This window comes from Hylobates moloch, unplaced genomic scaffold (assembly GCF_009828535.3).
Source record: "Hylobates moloch isolate HMO894 unplaced genomic scaffold, HMol_V3 SCAFFOLD_16, whole genome shotgun sequence".
Taxonomy (NCBI): Eukaryota; Metazoa; Chordata; class Mammalia; order Primates; family Hylobatidae; genus Hylobates; species Hylobates moloch.
Window position 1 is genome coordinate 5635502 of NW_026652291.1, and position 23175 is coordinate 5658676.

Sequence of the window (23175 nt, forward strand, 5' to 3'; positions counted from 1 at the left end):
CACAGGCCCTTATTCTGTCACTGCACTCTCTGCTCAAAAGCCACCTCCCCTGCATGCCCGGGCTTAAGTAGCCCTTGTGACTACCGACCCCTCCCCACCCACCTCCAGCGGGAACAGTCTCCTCAGCCTCTTCATTGCTTTCTCCATTCACAGTTCCATGAGAGCAAGAACTCTGGTATCCCCGGCCGCTAGGATGTGCTGCCTCAGGGTAGGGGTGGTGTTTGTTGAGTGAATAGATGAACACAATAGCCCTTCTCGACTCACAAGGCATATTAATGCGTCTAACTCAGTGCCTCCCCACACAGGGGCTATTAACATGCTTTGGAATTGGGTTTTACAGAACATACTTTGGGAGATACTCCCCCAAGACGACCCCTGAGCATCACTGCAGCTCCACCATTCCACAAGTGGTTCACAGAAACATCTCTGCCATGGGGCGGGCAGGTATCACGAGCATGGCAGACGAGCACAGTGGCTGCCCTCTGGACCCCAGATCCCTACGTCTGGCTGAGTCCTTTCCCTCCCCTACTTTTGGCTGATGTCTGAGCCCTGGAGCTGCCTCGGCCTGGGAAAGAAGTGCAGGAGGGAACTTGCCAGCACAAGGTAGAGGCCTTTCCTGTAGCATCAGTTTCTGAGAATGCTTTCAGATTGGCCAACCCCGCGGAGGAGCAATGATTGAAGGTGAGGAGGGGCTACCTCAGCTGCCACTGTGGCCGGGACTACAGGGCTGCTGCCTGCTTCTCCCAAGGATTGTTTTAAATGCAGACAAACAGATGCTGTGTTTCTAAACCTGCCTCCTCCGTGTGAATCAGAGTAAAATAAGCCACATGAAAGCAGGGGAACCCTGTGCAGAGCAACCCCATGCAGAGGAACCCCACGGGCATCCAGGGGCAGCTGGGCAGTGTGGTGGTGATCACAGTCCATTCTATTTTCAGTAGCCACAGTCTGAGGGCCTGGGAGAACCTAAGTGACTCTGAAGCCCATTTGGCCAAAAGAATCTCAGAAATGTCACTGATGGCCGGGCGCGGTGGCTCACACCTGTAATCCCAGCACTTTGGGAGGCTGAGGCGGGCAGATCACGAGGTCAGGAGATCGAGACCATCCTGGCTAACATGGTGAAACCTCGTCTCTACTAAAAATACAAAAAATTAGCCGGGCGTGGTGGCGGGCGCCTGTAGTCCCAGCTACTCGGGAGGCGGATGCAGGAGAATAGCGTGAGCCCACGAGGCGGAGCTTGCAGTGAGCCGAGATCGCACAACTGCAGTCCGGCCTGGGCGAAAGAGCAAGACTCCATCTCAAAAATAAAACAAGAAGTGTCACTGAGATGTGACATCAGTCTCACCATGACAGGAAGTCTGGCCATTTCCTAGTTCAGTCCTGGTAAGGAGGGAGGAATTGTCTCAATGTTATAAGCTGAAATGTTATAGCCACACTCTTTTTTGGGGGGGTGGGGGGGTGGGGGGCAGGGATGGAGTCTCACTTTGTCGCCCAGCCTGGAGTGTAGTGATGCAGTCTCGGCTCCCTGCAACCTCTGCCTCCCGGGTTCAAGTGATTCCCCTGCCTCAACCTCCCAAGTAGCTGGGATTACAGGCACCCGCCACCACACTCGGCTAATTTTTGTATTTTTAATAGAGATGGGGTTTCACCATGTTGGCCAGGCTGCTCTTGAACTCCTGACCTCAGGTGATCCGCCCGCCTCAGCCCCCCAAAGTGCTGGGATTCCAGGCATGAGCCACCGCGCCCGGCCACCTCTGTATGATTAACCTTCTCCCACAGCATTTCCCAAGATGGATGAGTGGAACATTGATCCCTGGGCCAATCACCAATGCCTTAGGAGCAAAGGTGTCTGATGCTCAAGATGGGGAAATGCCCAAATGTATAACCCTCCTATGCCTTTCAGAGGCAACTTGCGCTCACATCTCTATATGTCATGTGCAGTGTGCAGCACAGTCTCAAATTATTTGAAACTCTAGCAGCACCCACTCTAATAATGCTCTGTAGACACCTAGCTGAGAACACCAGCACAGAACGTAGCTGTGAGAACTGGGAGTTCCACCCTTAGCTCTGCTACCAACTTACTGAGTGACCTGGGGCAAGAACCTCAGTCTCTCTAACCCTCTGATGTACTGGCTATGTGCTCCTGCTAAATCTCATGTTGAATGGGAATCCCAGTGTTGGAGGTGGGGCCTGATGGGAGGTGGCTGGATCATGGGGGTGGACTTCTCATGGCTTAGCATCATCCCCTTGGTGATAGTGAGTGAGTTCTTTATCATCATCCTCGTGATAAAGCATGTGGCACCTGCTCCTCTCCGCTCTCTCTTGCTCCTGCTTTCGCCTTGTGAACTGTCTGCTCCCACTTCACATTCTGCCTTGAATAAAAGCTCTTTGCTTTGAGGCCTCCCCAGAATCCAAGCAGATGCTGGCACTGTGTTTCCTGTACAGCCTGCAGAACCATAAGCCAATTAAACGTCTTTTCTTTTTTTTTCTTGAGACACATTCTCACTCTGTTGCCCAGGCTGCAGTGCAGTGGCATGATCTTGGCTCACTGCAACCTCCACTTCCCAGGTTTAAGCGATTCTCCTGCCTAAGCCTCCCGAGTAGCTGGGACTGCAGGTGCGCTCCACCATGCCCGGCTAAATTTAGTATTTTTAGTAGAGACGGGGTTTCACCATGTTGGCCAGACTGGTCTCGAACTCCTGACCTCGTGATCTACCCGCCTTGGCCTACCAAAGTGCTGGGATTACAGGCGTGAGCCACTGCGCCTGGCCATGCCCAGCTAATTTTTGTAATTTTAGTAGTAGCAGGGTTTCACCATTTCAGCCAGGCTGGTCTGGAACTCCTGACCTCAAATGATCCATCCACCTCGGCCTTCCACGGTGCTGGGATTACTGGCGTGAGCCACCATGCCCAGCCATCTTGTCTTTATAAATTACCCAGTCTCGGGTATTTCTTTTTCTTTCTTTCTCTTTTCTTCTTTTCTTTTTTTTAATGGAGTCTCACTCTGTTGCCCAGGCAGCAGTGCAGTGGGGTGATCTCGGCTCATTGCAACCTCTGCCTCCCAGGTTCAAGCCATTCTCCCACCTCTGCCTCCCAAGTAGCTGGGATTACAGGCATGGGTCACCACCCCTAGCTAATTTTTTTGTATTTTTTATAGAGACAGGGTTTCACCATGGCCAAGCTGGTCTGGAACTCCTGACATCAAGTGATCTGCCTGCCTTGGCCTCCCAAAGTGCTGGGATTACAGGCACGAGCCACCGCACCCGGCCTTCAGGTATTTCTTTGTAGCAGTTTAAGAATGGCCTAATACACCCTCTTTCTTCTCTTCAAAGAGGGGCGATGGATCTTGCTTCTCAGGGGTCTGTATGAGATGAGATGAAATGACAATTCCTAATATGGATGAGGAAGTGGAGCAACAGAGACTCCCAGGCTGCCAGTGTAGCTGCTGTGGAGAATGGTTTGGCAATATTTAGTGCATGCCCCAGAAAATCAGTAGTCCCATTTCCAGGTAGGATCCCACATAATTTCTTGCAAACATGTACAAAAAACTTGTGCAATAATGTTTGTGGTTATGTAACTGGATGTTGAAATGACCTTTCAGCCGAGGAGCCAAGATCCAATAGATGTGTCTTCCAGAGGTGCTGTTAGACCATGAGCAGCAGTTACAAAAGAGGTTCCCAAGACACCTCCTGGGCATCCTCATCCATGGTAAGAGTACTAAAGCGTTGGGAATTAGACATTTTCAGAAGTAATATTTGCAAGGAGGATTTCTCTGGGAGAAAGTTGAGCTGTTGATTCCAACCCTGCTTCTCTTGAGGGAGGACCAGGGCGGGTACTTCTGCCTAAGCCACTTGGAGGGCTTGACGTGTGCCATCTGCGATTTGTGGACCAGTGCCTCAAAAGCGCCAGCTGCCCAGAGAAGGCTGCATGTGGAAGGCAGTAACTGCCTACCCACTGGTGCAAGGTGTGGGTGTGGGAGGCACAAGTGTCCCCTGAGACCAGATGTGAACCTCCAAGCAAGGATGGGACGGGTCGTCTAAGATTCTGTCTAGCGGGCTTCCCCGGAGGGCGGTGGGATCTCCGCAGGAAGGAGGCCGATGGAGACAGCCCTCCCGGTGCTTCAGGGCTGCAGAAGGAGGCCGCACCTAAACAGAACACCTTCATTCAGGTTCAGGGGACTGCAGCTGAGAGGCGATCAGCAACGTTGGGGTTCTCCAAGAACCTCTGAAAGCTCTCTCAGAAGGTCAGTTGAAACATACGCCCCGCCCAGAAAGTCAACTAGAGTTCCCCTTTCTGTCTCTCCACACCCCAACCCTCCCCAGGTCAGAACCAGCCCTGGCAAGTTGGAGAGAGGGGCGGTGCTCTGCTCTTCTGCCACCAGGTGGCGCACCTGCAGTTGGCCGCGGGACTGGAGGGGGCTTGGGAAGGGGAGGTTTTAAATTTATAACCCAAGTTCAAGGTCTTTTCGTAATTACTTATTCAGTCTGCTAGAGCAGCTACTCGTGTTTTCAGCCTAAATAACCAAATTTGTTCTTAACTGGCCTGCATTATAAGCCCAGGCGTCACCTGTGTTCCAGAGCCCCCGAATCTCACGTCCCCTCCGGCTTCCTGCACGCCGGGGTCCCCTGAGATCCGGGGCAGTCAGCGGGAAAGTGTGTGCTATCCCCAGCCCCGCCCCAGCTCCCTACCACAGGGTGGTGTGCGCGTGTGTCCCATTTTTATTGAGACTTAAGAGTTGACCTGCGCACCCCCTGAGACACCCCAGGAGGGCACGGACTTCCTGCAGGGGAGGCTCCCCTTAAACAAGGCTCCTTCCTTCAAGAGGGAACTGGGAACTCCGGAAGGCTTCTGTGGTCTGGTCTGGCCTGCCAGCAAGGTAGGGAAGATCCAGGCTGTGTGACCCAGAAGTGGATCTCCTGAGGTGCTAAAGCACAGCTGGGGATCCGGCAGGAGGAGATGGAAGGGGCCCAGGTTTCAGACAGCACTGAGCATCCTGCCCGCAGGAGGAGATGGGGAGGGGCAGGGACGCCACTGGGCATCGAGCAGCGGGGTCGGGGGCGCAGAATTGGGCTCTGGAGAAGGGTTCAGAACTGGGGGCTGCACACCTCGACACCCGACCCTGAATTGCTCAGCACGGAGGCCAGGCAGCTGTTCTAGGCTCCTGTGCAAGTCATGCAGTGCCAGGCTCTGAGACAGTGTCAGGTTTGACAGCCCGAGAAACTGAAATCGAGTTTGTCAGCTGTGATGATGTCATGGTGTCCTCACACAAAGTGTCTTCACCACAGCGGCAGACTGAAGTATTTATAGGTGAAACGACATGGTGGCTTAGACTTGCTTTTTTTTTTTTTTTTAGAGACAAAGTCTCGCTCTGTCACCCAGGCTGGAGTGCAGTGGCGCAATCACAGCTCACTGCAGCCTCCTGGGGTCAAGCGACCTTCCCTCTTCAGCCCCTGAAGTAGCTGGGACTACAGGTGCACTCTACCACACTCGGCTGAGTTTTTAGTTTTTTGCAAAGATGAGGTCTTGGTATATTGCCCAGGCTGGTCTCAAACTCCTGTAGGCTTGTTTTAAAAAATACTCCATCTTGGCCAGGCACGGTGGCTCACACCTGTAATCCCAGCACATTGGGAGGCTGAGGTGGGCAGATCACGAGGTCAGGAGTTGAGACCAGCCTGGCGAACATGGTGAAGCCCCGTCTCTACTAAAGATACCAAAAAAATTAGCTGGGCGTGGTGGTGCGTGTCTGTAATCCCAGCTACTTGGGAGGCAGAGGCAGGACAATTGCTTGAACCCGGGAGGCGGAGGTTGCAGTGAGACGAGATCATGCCATTGCACTCCAGCCTGGGCAACAGGGCGAGACTCTGTCTCAAAAAAACAAAAACAAAAACAAAAACTCCATCTCCCCCAAGAGTTAGGGGAGACAGAGGAAACAAGATTTTCTAAATGTTTGACTTTTTTTTCTTGAACCAGGGGAAAGCATGAACACAGCCCCCATGACCACAGATGATGCAGCCGAGTTTCCCACTTTTGGGGAAATTGCAGGGGTCAGCACATCCGGAGTGCGGTGGATAAGCCTCGCCCTGGGAAGATCATGGCATCTCCCCTGCCAGTGAGGACACTGAGCATTTTTAGTCTGGGTGAGAGGCTCTCTCTACTTTTGTGTATGTTTGAAATTTTCTGTAAAGTTTTTTTTGTTTTTTTTTTTTTTCAGACTGAGTTTTGCTCTTGTTGTCCAGGCTGGAGTGCAGTGTCGCGGTATCGGCTCACAGCAACATCTGCTTCCTGGGTTCAAGTGATTCTCCTGCCTCAGCCTCCCAAGTAGCTGGGATTACAGGCATGTGCCACCACACCCAGCTAATTTGTATTTTTAGTAGAGACAGGGTTTCACCATGTTGGCCATGCTGGTCTCAAACTCCTGACCTCAGGTGATCCGCCTGCCTCGGCCTCCCAAAGTGCTGGGATTACAGGCGTGAGCCACCGCGCCCGACCAAAGTTTTTTTTTAAAAAGAGAATCTGCAGGAAGAACAGGCCTGGAGTCAGTTTCCACCTTGCATCAAACACATGTTCCTCAGCTCCTTTTCACCAAAACCCATCCCTCTAGTTGTGGACTGGACCATCCCTGTCTACCCTTTCCTATGCGCTCCTGTGCCTGTAAGATAGGATGACGGCAGCCTGTTCCCAAACCACAGAAGAGACGGCTAATGAATGGAATAGCCAACCTTTGGGCGTGGAAGTAATCATTCAAAAAAATGTGGGGGGCTGGGGAGATGCCAGAATGGGCTTTCCAGTGGAGCACAGACAGCCCCTGCCAGGTAGCCCCTCTCACCCCGGCGGCCAGGACCTAAGATCTACCAATGCCACGAATCCACTGAACTTTGCCTCTCCCCAGTTCCAACTGGCCTGGAAGCTTCCTCCACCTCCACACCCCCGCCCCCACTGGGCTGACAGCCCTGTGCGACCTGTGGCCTCATGTTCTCTCTTCCCTATGTGGCTGAGGCTGTCCCCACCTTGCCTGGATCTCCTGCCTGGCACTGCCTGCACATGGAGATGCTGGAATGCCGGTTGCTAAGCCCGTGCAGAGTCCACACTGGCTCCTGGCGAGCACCACATCGAGCTGCCCTGCTGCTGCGGACGCAAGATCCTCCGCGTGCGGGACCGTCTCTTGCTCCACCATGGCCCTCCTGGCTCTCTCTCCTCTCCAGCAGCCCCCTTACCTGCCCTTGGATTCTGGAGTCCCCCAAGCTGGCTTGGAAGCCTCTTTTGGCCTGGACTGAGCAACCTACAATCTCAAGCACACCTGGCCTCCCAAAACCAGCCTCCGGGGAGAGCCTCCCGTGTCCACCTCCCGCAGGATGTCTGTGCTGGGCCTGCAAAGCCGAATGCCTACTTTGCCCTTGCAGTTGGATGTCAACTCGCTTCACCTGTTCCAGGCCTGACCTTCTACCCTCCTTCAGACGGGCAGTGATCTGCATTTTAGCTCATGGCACTGTCATCCCACCAGAGAAGCAGTCAGGGACCTGGGACTCAGCCCCGCCCACATCCACTCCATCTGCGGGCCCTGCCGACGCCACCCCACAAACCTCTCTGGGACAGTGCTCCCACCTCCCCACTCCACACCACCATCACCGCCCACTGAGATGACAGTAACGCCCCCAACCCATCAGCCCTGGGCCTGGAAGACCTTTCAGAATTACAGTGGGAACCCTTCCCTGCCTAACCCACCAGTGGCCGCCCTTTGCTATTGGGATTTGGAATAAAGCCCTTAGCATGCCCCCCAGGCCCTGCCTCTCACAAGCTGCCCCCGACTCCTGTGCCCCCACCCTGTGCTCTTGAATTTCCCTCTCAAAAGGGTTTTGCGAGTGCTGGCCTCAGCCTTCAGTGCCTCTCTCCCCACTCTCCCGGGTCATTTCCTTCTCCTTCTGCCAGGGAAACTTTCCGGAGTCCCCACACTCACTCGGGTCTTCCAGTTAGATGCTCTCAGTTCCCTCCTGGCTCATATGGTGGTCATCTAGCACGTGGCCGGGCATGCGTTCTGCTAACGTCTGGCTCCTCTGATGCCATGTAGGCGCCCCAGGGCAGGCACTGGTGTGGTTTTGCCCATCCTTATATTCCCAGTGCCTAGCACATGTTCGTTAAGACAAGTTTGGAACAAGTGCCAGTCTTGGGGAAGTTATTTCCTTCTCCAAGCCTCAGTGTATCGATCAAATAGCCCTGCTTTCCCTGTAGGCTGTCACAAGCCTACAAAATCCCCCAAACACCCGCAGAATGACAGATGGCCTCCCTGCCCTGGTGGTGTCACTCTTCAAATCAACTTCCCAGGCCCTGGAGGCAGGCGGCAGCGGGCTGGCAGCCTCCAGAGTCCCCAGAGTGAGACGGGGTCTCATTTTGCCACCCAGGCTGGAGTACAGTGGTCTGATCAAGGCTCACTGTAGCCTCGACCTCCCAGGCTCAAGCAATCCTCCCACCTCAGCCTCCAGAGTAGCTGGGATTACAGGCACACACCACTATACTCGGGTACTTTTTAAAATTTTTGGTAGAGGTGGGGTCCTGCTATGTTGCCCAGGCTGGTCTTGAACTCCTGGGCTCATGCGATCCTCCTGCCTCAGCCTCCCAAAGTGCTGGGATTACAGGCTGGGCCACTGTGCCTGGCCTCTTTTATAATTTTCTTAACATTTTATCTTCTCTAGCTTACTTTATTGCAAGAGTGTACTATATAATACATATTAACAAAGTATGTGGAAATTGTTCTCAGTGAGGTGTCCAGTCAACAGTAGGCTATCAGTAGTTAGGTTTTTGGAAAGTAAAAAGTTATACATAGATCTTTGACTGTGTGTGGGGTCAGCACCCCTAACCCCTGTGTTGTTCAAGGGTCAACTTACTCTTCTGCAAGCTTTGAAGCATGTGAACGCCAGCACCTACCCTGTTCTTGAGGAAATCCAGCGTTCCCTTGATACTTGACCTTATCTAAACAGGATTGCCACGGAGACTTTACTCTGCAAAAGCAACAATTTCATCTTAACACAAAGTTTAAAATGGTAAATAAAAAAAAATCCCCTGAGGGCTTTTTGTTCACTGGAAAATTCTCTCATGCTAACAAACTTAATTATTGTAACTACAAATAAATTATAATCTTTCCTTTCCTTTCATCTTTCCTCATCTTATGTGTTGCAGGGAAGCCGGGCTAAGAGCTGCCCGGTTCCTGAGCCCCTCGTTCCGGGAGAATCCTGGAGGTTCAAGGCCTTGCTTGCCTAAGAGGGGCTGAGCAGTGGCACAGGGTCGTTGCTCGCTGTGTTAACGAGTGAGTGAACAGTGAACACCTGCAAGGTTAATACTGCACTGGTTAAAGAATTTCATTTAAAATGAAATGAAGCCATTTTAAATCCATCAAATTCATTAATAAAATGATTAATCATTATAAAGAGAGCAATAGTAGTTTACATATATATATAAAATAGTACATATATCTAAAATAGTAGATTTGTGTGTGTGTGTTTGTATCCTTTGTCTATTATTGAGCTTGGCAAACAGGAGTACCTAGAAATAAAGTAGACCTTACTGACACGTAGGTCAATAATGAATGCCTTTTCCTTTCCTCATCTTATCATTCTCTCCATTGTTAATTTAAAAACAATTGCTTTTGCCAGTGTTCACAAAACCACATAAACTGACAATTGAGTATGGTAATTAGGCCAAATCCTTTATGGTTATCTCCCCTGATGAATGCTTCCACACCATCTGCAAACTACAGTCTCATCTGCAAACTACAGTCTCATCTGCAAATGGCCCAGGTGAGAATAAAATCTGCATATGAAACAGAATATAGTGTGAATCATATCTAATTTTAAATAATTTATATGCTTTCATGAATATAGGTCAATAAGAAATCCACTTTTCAGATTTTATTTCATTATAGAATATATTTGACAAGGATACATACAAACAGATTCATCTTCAATAATACATGGTGTTTACTGGTGCCCTGCACTTCTGCAGTAGGCTGGTGATGTCATCAAAAATGTTTCTGAAAGTTGCACTTAATCAGTCACTCTAAACAACCAGTGCCATAGAGCTCAGATAATTCCATTCAGTTACTTGCCTTGAATGAGTAAAAATCTTAATATTTGCTTTAAAGTCTGTTTATTACTCTTCTATTTAAAAATTTGAGATACATTCCCCAATGTAAACAATAAATTTCAATCTGTCACACAATCGAAATGGATAAGGCCTTCTTGAAAAATTTCTGCCACCTCCGTTTAACACATCAGAACTCAATCTTATCTCATACTGTAATGAGTCGCCCATGCACAAAAGACAGGAAAAGCAGCTGCCCTTGGTACCTGGTGGAGCCTTTCGAGACTGCTCTCTGCAGGTTTATGGTGCACTCGAGAGAGATCTTTCTGACTTGGTCTACTTGGTCATAAAATACAAATATACAATGTCCATAAGCATAAGACAGTAAAGCCTAGTCTTACATATTTATTATGAATTGCTAGAATCCTATACAAGTACAATATCATCTCATGCCAAGTAATATACACAAGAAGGTGGCAAAATGTCTCACCGTTAATCAGGGCGTGTGAACAAGGGATGGGGGATGCAAGCCAGGTGGGTGTGAAGAGGCTGACCGCATCTGGTTAGGCAGGACGGTGTCCCTGAAACTTGGAAACGCCTGTGTACCCTGCTGAAATATGTAAGTCAATTAGGAGTAGAATCTGCTTAGCACAAGAGGAATACAAGCCCTCTCTCACAGCCTCCCAAGGGAGAATGTAATGAAACTTTGGAAAATGTAACCAAATACAGTCTCATCTTTGCGTCTCCTGATTCAGCTGTGCAAATCAGTTATTCACTCTTCTTAAGTGATCTGTCCTTTTAGGACCAATTCCTCAACAGCCATCATGGTTCAGTACCTCATTATCATCATAAATATTTGACTTAGCAAGCTAGATGGTGAAACAGTGAAGATTATATACAATGTTTTAAAAGGCATTCTGTGACCATTTTTGAAGAGTTCATAGAAAAGTTACTAAGAATATACCAGTTACTTCTGTTGATGTGGCTATAATGTAAACGTTGGAACCTTGTTGGTATTCAATGTGCACTGTGTCATATATTGTACAACAAAAGTGAACACGGAACCGTTGATCCGCTGTGGCGCCCGCTGACGCACTAAGCTAAGGTAGCCGGCGGAGGGCACAGTTTTCCTGAGGTTTGTAAGAATTTTTTAAACAAAACAGAAATCACAGTGACCAAGGGTAATGCGAGTCTGTGTCTTCCTTGCCCATGCTGCTCCCCACAGCTCTCGGTGGGGACTAAATGACGCGCCACTGCATGATGCTTGTGTCTTTCCCACCCGTGGAGATGAGGTGGCTGTCTTCACAGAGGAAATCGACATTGGTGACATGGCTGCTGTGCCCGCCGTAGATGTGGCTTGGAGCCTGGAGGGAATGATATGGGGGAAAGCTTCCTTTACTACAAGGCAAACCGTCTGGGATGGGAACTTGAATTCTCACTGCATGCCTTAATTCCTTTACTCGCCCTCCACTTGGCAGCTCTCACTTGGGCACCTGCTCTGTGCGTGACACAGAAGGGACACAGAAACAAAGCCCACAGTCCTTGTGGCCTGGTAGGGGACAGACACGAGCAAATGACCACCCTCAGCCGAGAGAGATGTTCAATATCAGAGGTGCCAGCTATGAGGTCGCCCCAAAGGTGGGCCTAACCAGATGCCCGGGGCTGAGGGTGAGGGGTCTCCAGGGTCAGGGTCACGGAGGATGAAGAAGGGTGTCCCAGGGCTCAGGGCTGGCTCAGCTGAGCAGGGCCGGAGCAAGGGAGCCGTGGTGGTGGGCAGAGTTGTGAGCCTGTGTAGCTGCAGAGGTAGATGGGCAGATCTGAAGGGCTTTGTGGGTCCTGTGGGGCTCGGGTTTCCCTAAAAGCAGCCGGAAGTGCTCAGGGCACAAATAACAGAGTCACATCCGCCTTTGTGGCTGGCAGCACTCACTCACAGCCCATTTCCATTTAGTCTCCAAACAGGTCGGGTATACGTGCGTGCCCCATGGGGGATAAGATTAGTGAAGAAATAAGTCGTTTACCCTGAACTGCGAGCAGGGGTATGAGAAGAGGTGCACTTTGCCAAAGTCGTCGCCTGTTGACAGGAGTTTCTTCTCATGGGCCCGACAGACGGCATTGATGTCGGTTCCATCCGAGCCTTCTGGCCACACTCCTAAAACAAAGTCCACAAACAGGGCGCTGGAAACACCAGGGGCCACAGGGCCACATGGCGCAGGAACCGCCCACTGAACGGTCCTGAACATAAAACCGCCTGAAGTCCAGCTTTAGAAACAAGGGTCAAAAAAGCACAATAGCCTCAGTTCCTGGCCTCTCACTGTGCGCCCAGTCTCCTCTCACTCAGGCCAGTCTCGGAGACCCTCCAATGCTCTGCTGCGCGAGAGGAGCAAAGACAAGCTTTCCGGGCTGCCAGGTCTTTTGAGGCCTCATCTTGAGGCCAAGGCAGACAGTACCAGGAACCCCGGTTCCAAAGTGACACCTCTCCTAGATCTCTGAAGCGTCCTGTGGGAAGCCGCCCTGTCCTCAAGCCTGCAGTTTCCTTGTTATTGCTGTAACTCTACATGAGTAGGTCTCTCCAAAGGCCTTTTAACCCTGGGTGTGTGCATGTTTCTTGGGGTCACTCACTGTGGCTGCTGCTTGCTTGGGGCAGCCTGGCAGCTGTGCCCATCATTACTGGCTCCAGGCTCTGCATCCCTGAGCCCAGGTGGGCCTGGAGAATGGGTGGGTGGGGGACGCCGTCTTCTGGCCATTGTCGGGGAAACTCTGTCAATAAAACCTGTGGCTAGGAGAGGGCTGGATGCACGTTGGGTTTTCGACCGGGAGCTCTGGAGCGAACCTCCGGACCTCAGCACTGAACACCACAAAACTGCAAATTCTCACCAACCTACTAACTTGTAGTCTTATGTAAAGAGACAATAAACACTACCTTTAAAAATTCTATTAATTTGCGGCCCTTTAATTTAGGTCACTTACGAAAATATTCCTAAAGTGAACCTTGAAGAAAGTGAAATTTTTAGTTTAAGAACAAAAAAAATATAAATAATAACCCTCACAAATGGTAAGTTGACTGAGCGCCATCTGGTCCACCTAGGTCCATGTGGCACAATCTGATAGGAGAGGGTTCCAGGGAATTACCTCAGGACCTGCCGCCCTGTACGATGGAGAAGGGTTAAAAACCCATCTCTCTGGTTCTTCTCAGCAGGCCACAGCCAGGCAAGCCCGGCCCTACCCCAGGGTGCGGCAGGAGGCGTGTCTCATGGGCCTCCCGTAGCAGTAAAGCAGTCTGACAAGACTGGTGACCATGAGACTCCACAGCTACTGAAGAAATATTTTAAAAGGAGACACTCTTTTGTTGGAACCAGTGAAATCTGCAGCAAACTTACCAAAAACATGGAATCCCAAAGTGCAGGTATAGGTAGCCCATTCAATGTCTCTTGTAGTTTCCACACTTACGACTTGCTTACAGGCAGAGGGAACCCCTGCAAAAAGCAAACACAGTCTGGCGACATCTAAGCCAAGGCCCTACCCCTCCCCTGAGCAAGGCTGAGCCCCCAGAGCTGTGCCCCGTTGGGTACAGAGCCCTTCCTGGAGAGGGAGACCCTCCACTTCCCAGTCGGGCAGGAATCATGTGTGCACAGCTGTGAGTTCCCCTGGAACTGAGCCCGAGCCCCTGGGCCTGGGTGGAGACGCCCTCTTCTTTGTTTTTTTCCCATCTCTGTCTGAGTCTGTTTCCCACAGTCTGGCTTCTCTAGTCTCCGGTTCCTGGGTCTCCGCCTGCTGCCCACCCCCGACCAGAGCCCCTGAATGCAGCTCTGCCCCTGCTGTCAGGCCCCCCCGCCTCCGTATACCCCTCAGTCCCTTCAGATCAGAGTCAGGAATGGAGGTTACTGAAACCAGTCACACCAAGGGCCTCCCAGGGGACTTGTGTGTTCCCCAAATGAGCTCTCACCAGCAGAGTACGAGACCACATCTGAGAAGGTTCTAGACCCAGGGATTGTCCCTGAAAACCACCCCCTGTTCCTGTGCCTGTGTCAGGCAGGACCTGGACAGGGAAGAGGTGAGACGGTGTGGCTGCCCTCCGCACTGGAGCGAGCTCAGTCTCGGTACACACTGCCCTGCTTTCCCTGCTGCCACTGGTCCTGCCTGTCCTGATCCTCAGCAAGTGGTGATGCTCAAGTGAGTGTGACCCCCCCCACCCCCGTGGGCTCTTGGGGCCTGTGTTTTGGGCTCTGAGCCCTTCCCTGCAACATGGGGCCAAGACAGAAAGTGCTGTGGGTCATCTGAGAAGATGCAGGGGAGGAGCGCTGCGCTTTCTGGTAACTTCCAGCAGGGCAGCAGTGAGGCCTTCCTTGTGCCCCATGAGCCGCCTTGCGTGGCCCAGAGTGGGGCACGTGGCAGGTGCCTGGTGGGTGTCTGAGGAACCAGTGCATGGCACGAGGATGAGCTTGTAAGTGCCTGCCACGATCATCCTCACTGTTCCCAAGCACTGCCTGGGCCCAGAGACTGGCCAGGGTCAGGTTGGGAGAGGAGGAGGAGGGGTCCCAGGGCTGCTGTCCACCCAGTGGGGAGGGACTTCATGGTCCCTCCTGTGAGGATAACACCTTTACAGGCCCTCCTCCTGCCTGGACAGCTCTGGACCCACTCACTTTGGCCACATCCACCCGGACCCACCCCCTTCTGCCACATCCGCCTGCCCCAAGTCCCCCTCTGCAGGGCTTGACCTTCTTCCCCTTGGGGCAGGCCCTGGATCTTCTCCTCCATAGGGGCTCGCAGTCAGCAGGAAACCGGGAAGGACTCAAGAGGCCACGCAGCCCCACTCCTCTACGTTACAGAGGCGGAAACCATGGCCTAGAGATGATGGCACGTGCCTAAGTCATACAGGAGGTGGGTTTTCACAGAGGCCCCCTGGGTCTCAGAGTGAACGCTTTCTGAGATCAAGACTTCATACAACCCTGGGGTGGTACTCACAGTAGAGGATTTCGTAGTCCCCGGAATTTGACACGAGGAACTGTGAGTTTACAGACCAGTCCAGGTGAGTGATGAAGCTGGAATGACCCTGGGAGAGAAAAACACCGTCTTCATTTCACTGGCCTTAGAAGTCCCTGCCAACACCGTTCCGCTGTAGTTAAACAAGTATACGCAGTGCATGAGAAGCGACAGGTCCACTGTCAGCACTTACCGAGCACTTGCCCACTCGCGTGTACTTCCTCCCGTTGTCACTAACGCCGTATATATAGATGCAGTTGTCATGCGAGCCTATGGCTAAGAAATTCCCATCTATAAAAAGATGACAAATTACATTTCAGATGTTAACAATACATATTTTGTTCATTACAAAGGATAACGGTAGCTGACACCACAGATTTAGACAAAATCGCCAGATTAATGAATTATTTCCAAGAGAAAAAATCTGCTTTTGAATGAATCCTTTGCCACTTCCAAAGCTATCTTTTGAAAAATACACACCTGGCCAGATGATAAAATCTGGCAAAGATTTATAAAAAAAATTTTTTTTTTTTGAGACAGTCTCGCTCTGTCTCCAGGCCGGTGTGCAGTGGTGCAATCTCAACTCACTGCAAGCTCCATCTCCTGGGTTCATGCCATTCTCCTGCCTCAGCCTCCCGGGTAGCTGGGACTACAGGCGCGTGCCACCACGCTCGGCTAATTTTTTGTATTTTCAGTAGAGACGAGGTTTCAATGTGTTAGCCAGGATGGTCTCGATCTCGTGACCTCGTGATCCACCCGCCTCGGTCTCCCAAAGTGCTGGGATTACAGGTGTGAGCCACTGCGCCCAGCGATTTATAAATTTTTATGAACTCTTTTTTTTTTTTGAGGCAGGGTTTTGCTTTGTCACCCAGGCTGGCGTGCAGTGGTACGATCACAGCTCACTGCAGCCTCAACCTCCTGGGCTCAAGTGATCCTAGGGAAGTATCTGGGACTGCAGGCGTGCACCACGACGCTTGGCTAATTTAAAAACATTTTTTTGTAGAGTTGGGGTCTTGCTGTGTTGACCAGGTTGGTCTCAAACTCCTGAGCTCAAGTGATCTGCCTGCCTTGGCCTCCCAAAGTGCTGGGATTACAGGCGTGAGCCACTGCGCCCTATAAATTCTTTTCATACAATTTTATGAAATCTTATAAGCCCTTTCCTGTCCCAATCACTGAAGGATGGAGACTCAATTCCTTGGAAGGGCCCACAAAGCCCACCAGGACAGCCTTCCAGCCACGTCGCTCCTCACTGAACACACGGGTTCACTCAGGCCTCTGCACTCGCTGCCTCCTGACTGGACAGCCCTTCTCGTCTCTCTTCCCAGGGGTATCTTGGTATCTTCTCCCCCTGGGTTTCTGGTTCTGGGAGGGCCTAAGGACCCAGGCTGCGATGCTTGTGTGGGAGCCCTTTGCAACAAAAGGCAGCAGCAGCCCTGGTGGCTGGAAGCGACCACACTGTGCACGCTATGCAGGGAGGGGGACTCAGGATGCCCAGGACAGGAAACAGGGCCTGGAAGTGAGTCCGGGAAAAGGTCAGACTTTCCTGAGCCAGCAAACAAAAAGAAGGACTGGAAACCTTGAGCCACGCAGGGCCCAGAACAGAATGCAGGGTAGCGGGGTTCTCTCTGCTCCAGCTAGGGGGCTGCAGGTCCTCCATCCACAAAACACAGCAAGCAGCGCATTTTCATAGCAGTCAGGAGGCTCCACTTGGACAATATTTGTACAGGGCCTTGCGCTCACAGGCGCGTAAAGCATCAGTAAGGGTTATTTCTCCCCTCCCTCTTTCCTGTGATTTTCCTTCTGCCAGGCAGGAATCCTGCAGGACCCAGGGTGGCCTGGCGCCTCAGGGAATGGTATTTTAGGAAGTGTTGGGCTAGGCCAGGACAAAATACGGGCGATGTAAGACCAAGGCAGCCTGTCCAAATCAAGAATCCTGAAGCAATGGGGCAAATACATATTTTTTTTTGCTGAGAAAAACAAAAGGACTGCTGAAGCCGGAGACAGGCTGTCATCGGCTGCTGATGAGGCTTGAGAAGGCCAGGTGACCACGCCAGAAACCAACCATCTCTGCACTCAATGCCTGCAACTGGCCATGCCTGGACAGCAACAGTGATGATGACCGCAATAAACACGAAATGCTACTAACAATGGCCACTTAATGATACCAACTACAATTATTAAATGGCCAATATATATATATATTTTTTGGAGACGGAGTTTCACTCTTATTGATCAGGCTGGAGTGTAATGGCACGATCTTGGCTCATTGCAACCTCCACCTCCTGAGTTCAAGCGATTCTCCTGCCTCAGTCTCCCAAGTAGCTGGGATTACAGGAATATGCCACTGCGCCTGGCTAATTTTTGTATTTTTAGTAGAGACGGGGTTTCACCATGTTGGCCAGGATGGTCTCGATCTCCTGACCTCAGGTGATCCACCTGCCTTGGCCTCCCGAAGTGCTGGGATTACAGGCGTGAGCCACCGTGCCCGGCCTGGCCAATATGTTTGAGAGCCTACTATGTGCTAGGTCCAATTCTAAACTCTTCCTGTGTTAACTTATTTAATCTTCATAACAACCTCATGAAGTAGATATAATTATCCCCATTTCTCAATAGAGGAAAGTGAGGTGTGTACAATAAACTAACTCGTCCAAGGTCGCACAGGTTTCCTGAAACTGGCTTAAACCCAGGCAATCTGACTCCAGGGGCACTGCCCCTCCGACCAGCTTTAGGGTAAAGAACAGCTGAAAATCTGTCACATGACACGGCAGGGGATTGGCTGTCCACTCTTATGCAAAAGGTCTCAAAGAACTACCTGATTAGGCCAGGTGCAGTGGCTCACGCTTGTAATCCCAGCACTTTGGAAGGCTGAGGTGAGCAGATCACCTGAGCTCAGGAGTTTCAGACCAGCCTGGCCAACATGGTGAAACATTATCTCTACTAAAAATACAAAAATTAGCTGGAGGCAGTGGCACACACCTGTAGCCCCAGCTACTCGGGAGGGTGAGGCTGGAGAATCACTTGAACTTGGGAGGCAGAGGTTGCAGTGAGCCGAGATTGCGCTATTGCACTCTAGCCTGGGTGACAGAGCGACACTCCGTCTCAAAAAAAACAAAAAACAAAAAACTACTTGATCATTTGTGAACTCAAAAAATAATGAGGTGTCTTTCATAGTGGAACCATTTGTTTTGTTTTGTTTCTTGGGATGGGGTCTCGCTGTGTCACCCAGGCTGGAGTGCAGTAGTGCCATCCCAGCTTACTACAGCCTCGACCTCCTCGAGTCGTGCCATGCTCTCCAGAGTAGCTGGGACTACAGACGTGCGCTACTATGCCCAGCTAATTTTTTGATTTTTTTTTGCTGAGACAGGGGTCTCACTATGTTGCCCAAGCCGGTCTCGAACTCCTGAGCTCAAGCAAAATGTCCTTGGGCTCCCGAAGTGCTGGGATTACAGGTGTGAGCCACTGTGCCTGGCCATAATGGAACTATTTGTTATTTAACAAACAAGTTTAAGGCAATTGGCTAATTATTTAAGGAAAAAAGTCATGTTACAACATCATCCCACAATTTTCGGGCAGTAAAGTGCACACATTTCAAGTGCATGGTTCGAGGAGTTTTGACAACTACACCTGCATAATCACCATCCCCATATATATATATATATATATATATATTTTTTTTTTTTTTTTAAGACAGAGTCTTGCTCTGTTGCCCAGGCTGGAGTGCAATGGTGCAATCTCAGCTCACTGCAGCCTCTGCCCCTCTGCCTCCCGGGTTCAAGCGATTCTCCTGCCTCAGCCTCCCGGGTAGCTGGGATTACAGGCACCTGCCACCATGTCTGGCTAATTATTTTGTATTTTTAGTAGAGATGGGTTTCACCATGTAGGCCAGGCTGGTCTCGAACTCCTGACCTCAGGTGATCCACTTGCCTCGGCCTCCCAAAGTGCTGGGATTACAGGCGTGAGCCACCGTGTCTGGCCCCATATCTGTTTTTAAAGATGAATGAAACAGGACTTCACAATCTCTCTCAGCAATCCACTTCTATCTCTGACAGCCTTGGTCAGATTGTAATTCCTCTTTCCCATTCTAATCCATGGTCTTCATGCAGGAGTTGAAATTCACTTCTGCCTGGGGAAGTCCTCCCTGCAGAGGGAAACTGGCTGATTGTACCATCAACAGCCCCAGGCCTCTGCACAGGCACGGAGAGATGGCCCAGGAGGCCCTCATCTTCCTTGTGGACAACTCTGATCACCCCACCCCACCCCACCCAGGTCTCCACGTCCTTAGCACACACCCACCAGTGCGTGATGTGGAAATGCACGCAGTGTCTCAGAGATAAAGGCAGAACCAGGAGAAACGTTCCCTTCCTCAGAGGAGGTGCCTCCCAGCCCCTGGCCCCCGACATAACCACCACAAAAAACCTCGAAATGACTCTCCCGTTGACCACGACGACTGCCCAGGAAGACAGCAGAGTGTGAGGATTAGAATGTGGCCTTTGAGGCAGGAAAAACCTGGGTTCAAATCCTAGCTCTTTTACCTACATTCATCCATAAATATATAAAACCAATTGCCTAAGAAATCAAAACCAACCAGCGTTTGTCAACATGCTAACCAGAGGCCAGATGAAACCTAGCACAGCCTGTTCCTTGGGTCCTACAGAGCCCTTTTTCTTTCCCTAATTGTTCTCCTCTCCTCCAAAAATTCTCTAAGCCTCATTCCCCAGCTCTCAGAGACTGAGATTCCTAAACTTACTCCACTGAAATAAGCTAGGATTTGGCCCAAAATGAAAATCAGCTGGAGAACTCATAAAGACACAAGAGCAAGAGTCCAGGTGCTCAGGGCAGAAGGACAACCTTACAGCTGTTTTCTACTGATTGCTCACTCTTGACCAGGCTGGAGGCTGGGGGCTTCAGTCAAGCCCAACAGGCCTCAGCAGAAGGTTCAATTAGACTTGCTCTGCAGATGAGGAAACTGAGGCTTAGTAACTTGTGTACAGCAACACAGCCAGGTGAGTGGCACAGACAGAAATCCTTACATGCTTGCAAAGTATCTGCATGCTGACAAGTGAGATCTGGGTGGGGGGTGGAGGGCGGTGGGGAAGACGGTTCTACAGGTGCAGGAACAGCCGTGCAGCTATGGTGCAGCTTCTCTCCTGGCACATTGATTGTAATTTTGGGCTTGGAGACAAGACTGCTGCATCTGCATGGGCATCAACCCAGGGAGGGGCAATGCCACATGGCAGGGGAAAGGGCTGGCTAGGTGGCAGGGGCTGCATCATCACCACAGGTCTCAGACCCAGGCAGACGGGGGATTTAATACTGCAAGTGACAGAGTGAGTGCCAGATTCTGATTCATTCTAGTAAAAGCAGAAAAAACCCACCTTTCAAACAATGACATGGATAAGATAAAAGAAGAGAAATACAATTGCATGACCAGTTGCACCTAGCATTTCTGGGCTTCTCTCTTTCATCTTCACATTCAGATTTTTACCTTAGGTTCAATGAGCTGAAACCAGAACAGGCAGGCTAAGGATCTGCAGTTGGGCTTAATAAATATGAAATTATTTTCTTCCTATTTTTGTTCTTTAAAAAAGTACAATCTTAGTTCAATCAAAACTCCATTCTGTCCACTCATAAAGTGCTCTATAAGATTCTCGACATGCACGTTAAATATGAGAATTGTCACTATGAAGCTTCTGTAGTTAATAAGCCTATGAAGGAGCTGGCATTTTGCCAACACTTAGCTGACTGTGGTTGGGATAAACTTTCACGTAACATTAGTTTATCAGCAAAAGACCATGTTAGATAAAATAGTCCATAAACGACAGTTGCTAAAACATGCCTGAGATGGGTATTCAATGGTCCATGGAAATTCTCTAGGCTCGTGGCTCTGAGCATGCCAAAGAACCCCCCTCCCCCCACTCTGGGTGATTCGCATGCACTCCTGGAGGGCTCGGCTTCATGGTCCGGTTCCAGGCCTGTGCCCAGAGATCCAGGGCTGACTTTCTGAACCTCCCTCTTCCACCCACGGTGAGGTACAGACCAACAACTCAAACCTGGGCCTGCCTGTTGTGTGAGATGCGAGAAATTGCCAGTAACATTTAGTTTTCCACTGCTGCTAAAGTTTTTTGACTGTCCAGTTTATGAGGTAACCCCTCAGACCCGCACCCCTGCACAGTTAACATCAACCTTGAACCTTGATTCACAAAATAGCCCCACTTCCTCCTAAAGCTCCGTCTCCACAACCCCAGTCTGCGGCGAAGGGTCAATGTCCACCCGCATCACTAAGTGTGAAGGTGGCATTTATCCTTGGGCAGGGGGCCTGTGGCTGGGGGCTCGTTGGTCCTTCCCACGTCCTGGAAAGGCCCAGGAGGGCCAGATCCACCTATAAAGCTCAAGAACCGCTACTAGCTTTTCCTCTGGCTATCAGCAGAACCCTCACAGCTTTCCTGAGACTGACGGAATGAGAAAAAGCCCTCATCATTTCATCATGGTTTCCCTTCTTAGCACATGACAGCGCAGGGTGCTGCTACCTTGGAGATGGTCTACCGATCTCAGCTGAGATTTTGGCAGCAGGTTTCTGAAATTCCATGTCAATGGCAATCTGTGTTTGGGCATCGAATGCTTCTCTCTCTCTCTGTTTTAGGTCTGTAAATACTTAAATCAAAAAGGAGATAGTAATCCACAACAGTATAGCCTATATGCTGGAAAAATCTTGTGTAACCATAAAACTCATACTGCTGATCACATTTTGCTTTGTGTGTGTTGCACTGTAGTTAGTTACAGCTACATTCATGCATGCAACTAACCTGTCATAAACCCTATGCTAGGAGCTAGCTGGGCACACAGTGCTGAACAAAATAGGGTCCCTCCCATTATGGAACTGTGGGTCACTCCCCAGGGGTCTGAGTCCACCATCTGGGTGCTGTTCCTGGGGCCATCACTGCTGCTGTTACTAATGATGATATCGCATCCCCTGTGACATCTGCATAATGCTCTGCAGAGAACTCATTCACACTTCTTTCAGTTGGGCCTCATGGTAACTCACTGTCTGCTCTGAAAAGGTCACCGGACTAACTAAGAGAGGACACTAGATTCAAATGTAGTTGGCCAGGCCCTGGCTTAGGGCTTTCACTTTTGCCCCACACAGCTCCCAGGCAATGACTCCGAAGCCGAGAGGCAGAGTTCTAGTAGTAAGAGCTCTCTGCTCTCCAGGGAATGGTCATTAGTGTAACTGACAAGAAATAGAAACATGTTTCCCAATGGACCCGCTCATGTTAGCAGGCGCTGACAGGTATCAGAGGGCTTTCTAGGAAAGAGGCTGCAGATGAGGCCCTCGTGCCTTCAGCAGACATTCAAAATAACTGAGAAAATGGTGAGAAACACAAGATAAGATGCAGAACCCTGGCTAAACTAACAGAAAGAAATGTGACACTGAGGAGGTTATGAATGAAAGGCATTCCAAGTCAAGCTCTTTCTCAACATGGACAAAGGGCTGCCAAGGGGGCTGAGCAGTTGTCTGTTTAGGGTGAGAAGTTATGAACGTGGTTCAGGGAGAACGAAAAAGGATCCAAAAGAGATGCTCTATCAGATCCTCTAAAGCTCGAGGACACATCCCACTGTGAGGCAGAGTTGACGCTGTCAATAAGGTTATAAAATAGAAGATCCCTACAGAGAGCAGCAGCTCAGAGGCAGCCACGGATTTCCCACAACCAAAACTCCAATTTCCAAGAGTGTCAGCATAGCCAAATGGCCTGGCATGAAAGAAACAGTATTTCCCACAACATAATCATATAATGAAAAGGCAAGACAATCCCCTACCCCGTGGCAACGAACACTCCTAACACCCATATTGTGATCTCCTCCTGAAAAAGGAAGGAGGGCCTCCTGAGAGAAAGGGCTATAGGTGAGAAATGTATACAAGGATCCTGGAACAACTTGTTATGCCAGAGAACAAGTATTAAAGGCTCCTGAGGTCATGTTAAAAGGACCCAGGAGCCAACTAGAGTAACCTCCACTGGCCAATAACGGACACATTGTTCCACCTAATATAACAGACAGGAACACAGCAAATATACTTCAATCCATAATGGCACCAAAACTACACCACCACCACCACCACCACCACCACCA

The 23175-nt window shown here is 50.4% G+C and overlaps 1 protein-coding gene and 1 pseudogene across 2 annotated transcripts in view; both read right to left on the reverse strand.

Annotated features, from left to right (window-relative positions):
• Positions 1–5964: 5964 nt before the first annotated feature.
• LOC116456483 (U1 spliceosomal RNA) lies at positions 5965–6114 on the reverse strand (annotated as a pseudogene).
• A 3256-nt stretch (positions 6115–9370) lies between these two features.
• Positions 9371–23175, reverse strand: part of EML1 (EMAP like 1) — a 163912-nt gene continuing 150107 nt past the window's right edge. For both annotated transcript variants that reach the window (XM_032179899.2, XM_032179898.2), the window contains 5 exons: positions 15242–15339; positions 15031–15118; positions 13446–13541; positions 12087–12217; positions 9371–11432 (listed from right to left, as the gene is read on the reverse strand). In XM_032179899.2, the coding sequence (XP_032035790.1) occupies positions 11307–11432; positions 12087–12217; positions 13446–13541; positions 15031–15118; positions 15242–15339 (539 nt within the window). In that variant the 3' untranslated portion in view covers positions 9371–11306. The remainder of the gene's footprint in view (positions 11433–12086; positions 12218–13445; positions 13542–15030; positions 15119–15241; positions 15340–23175) is intronic.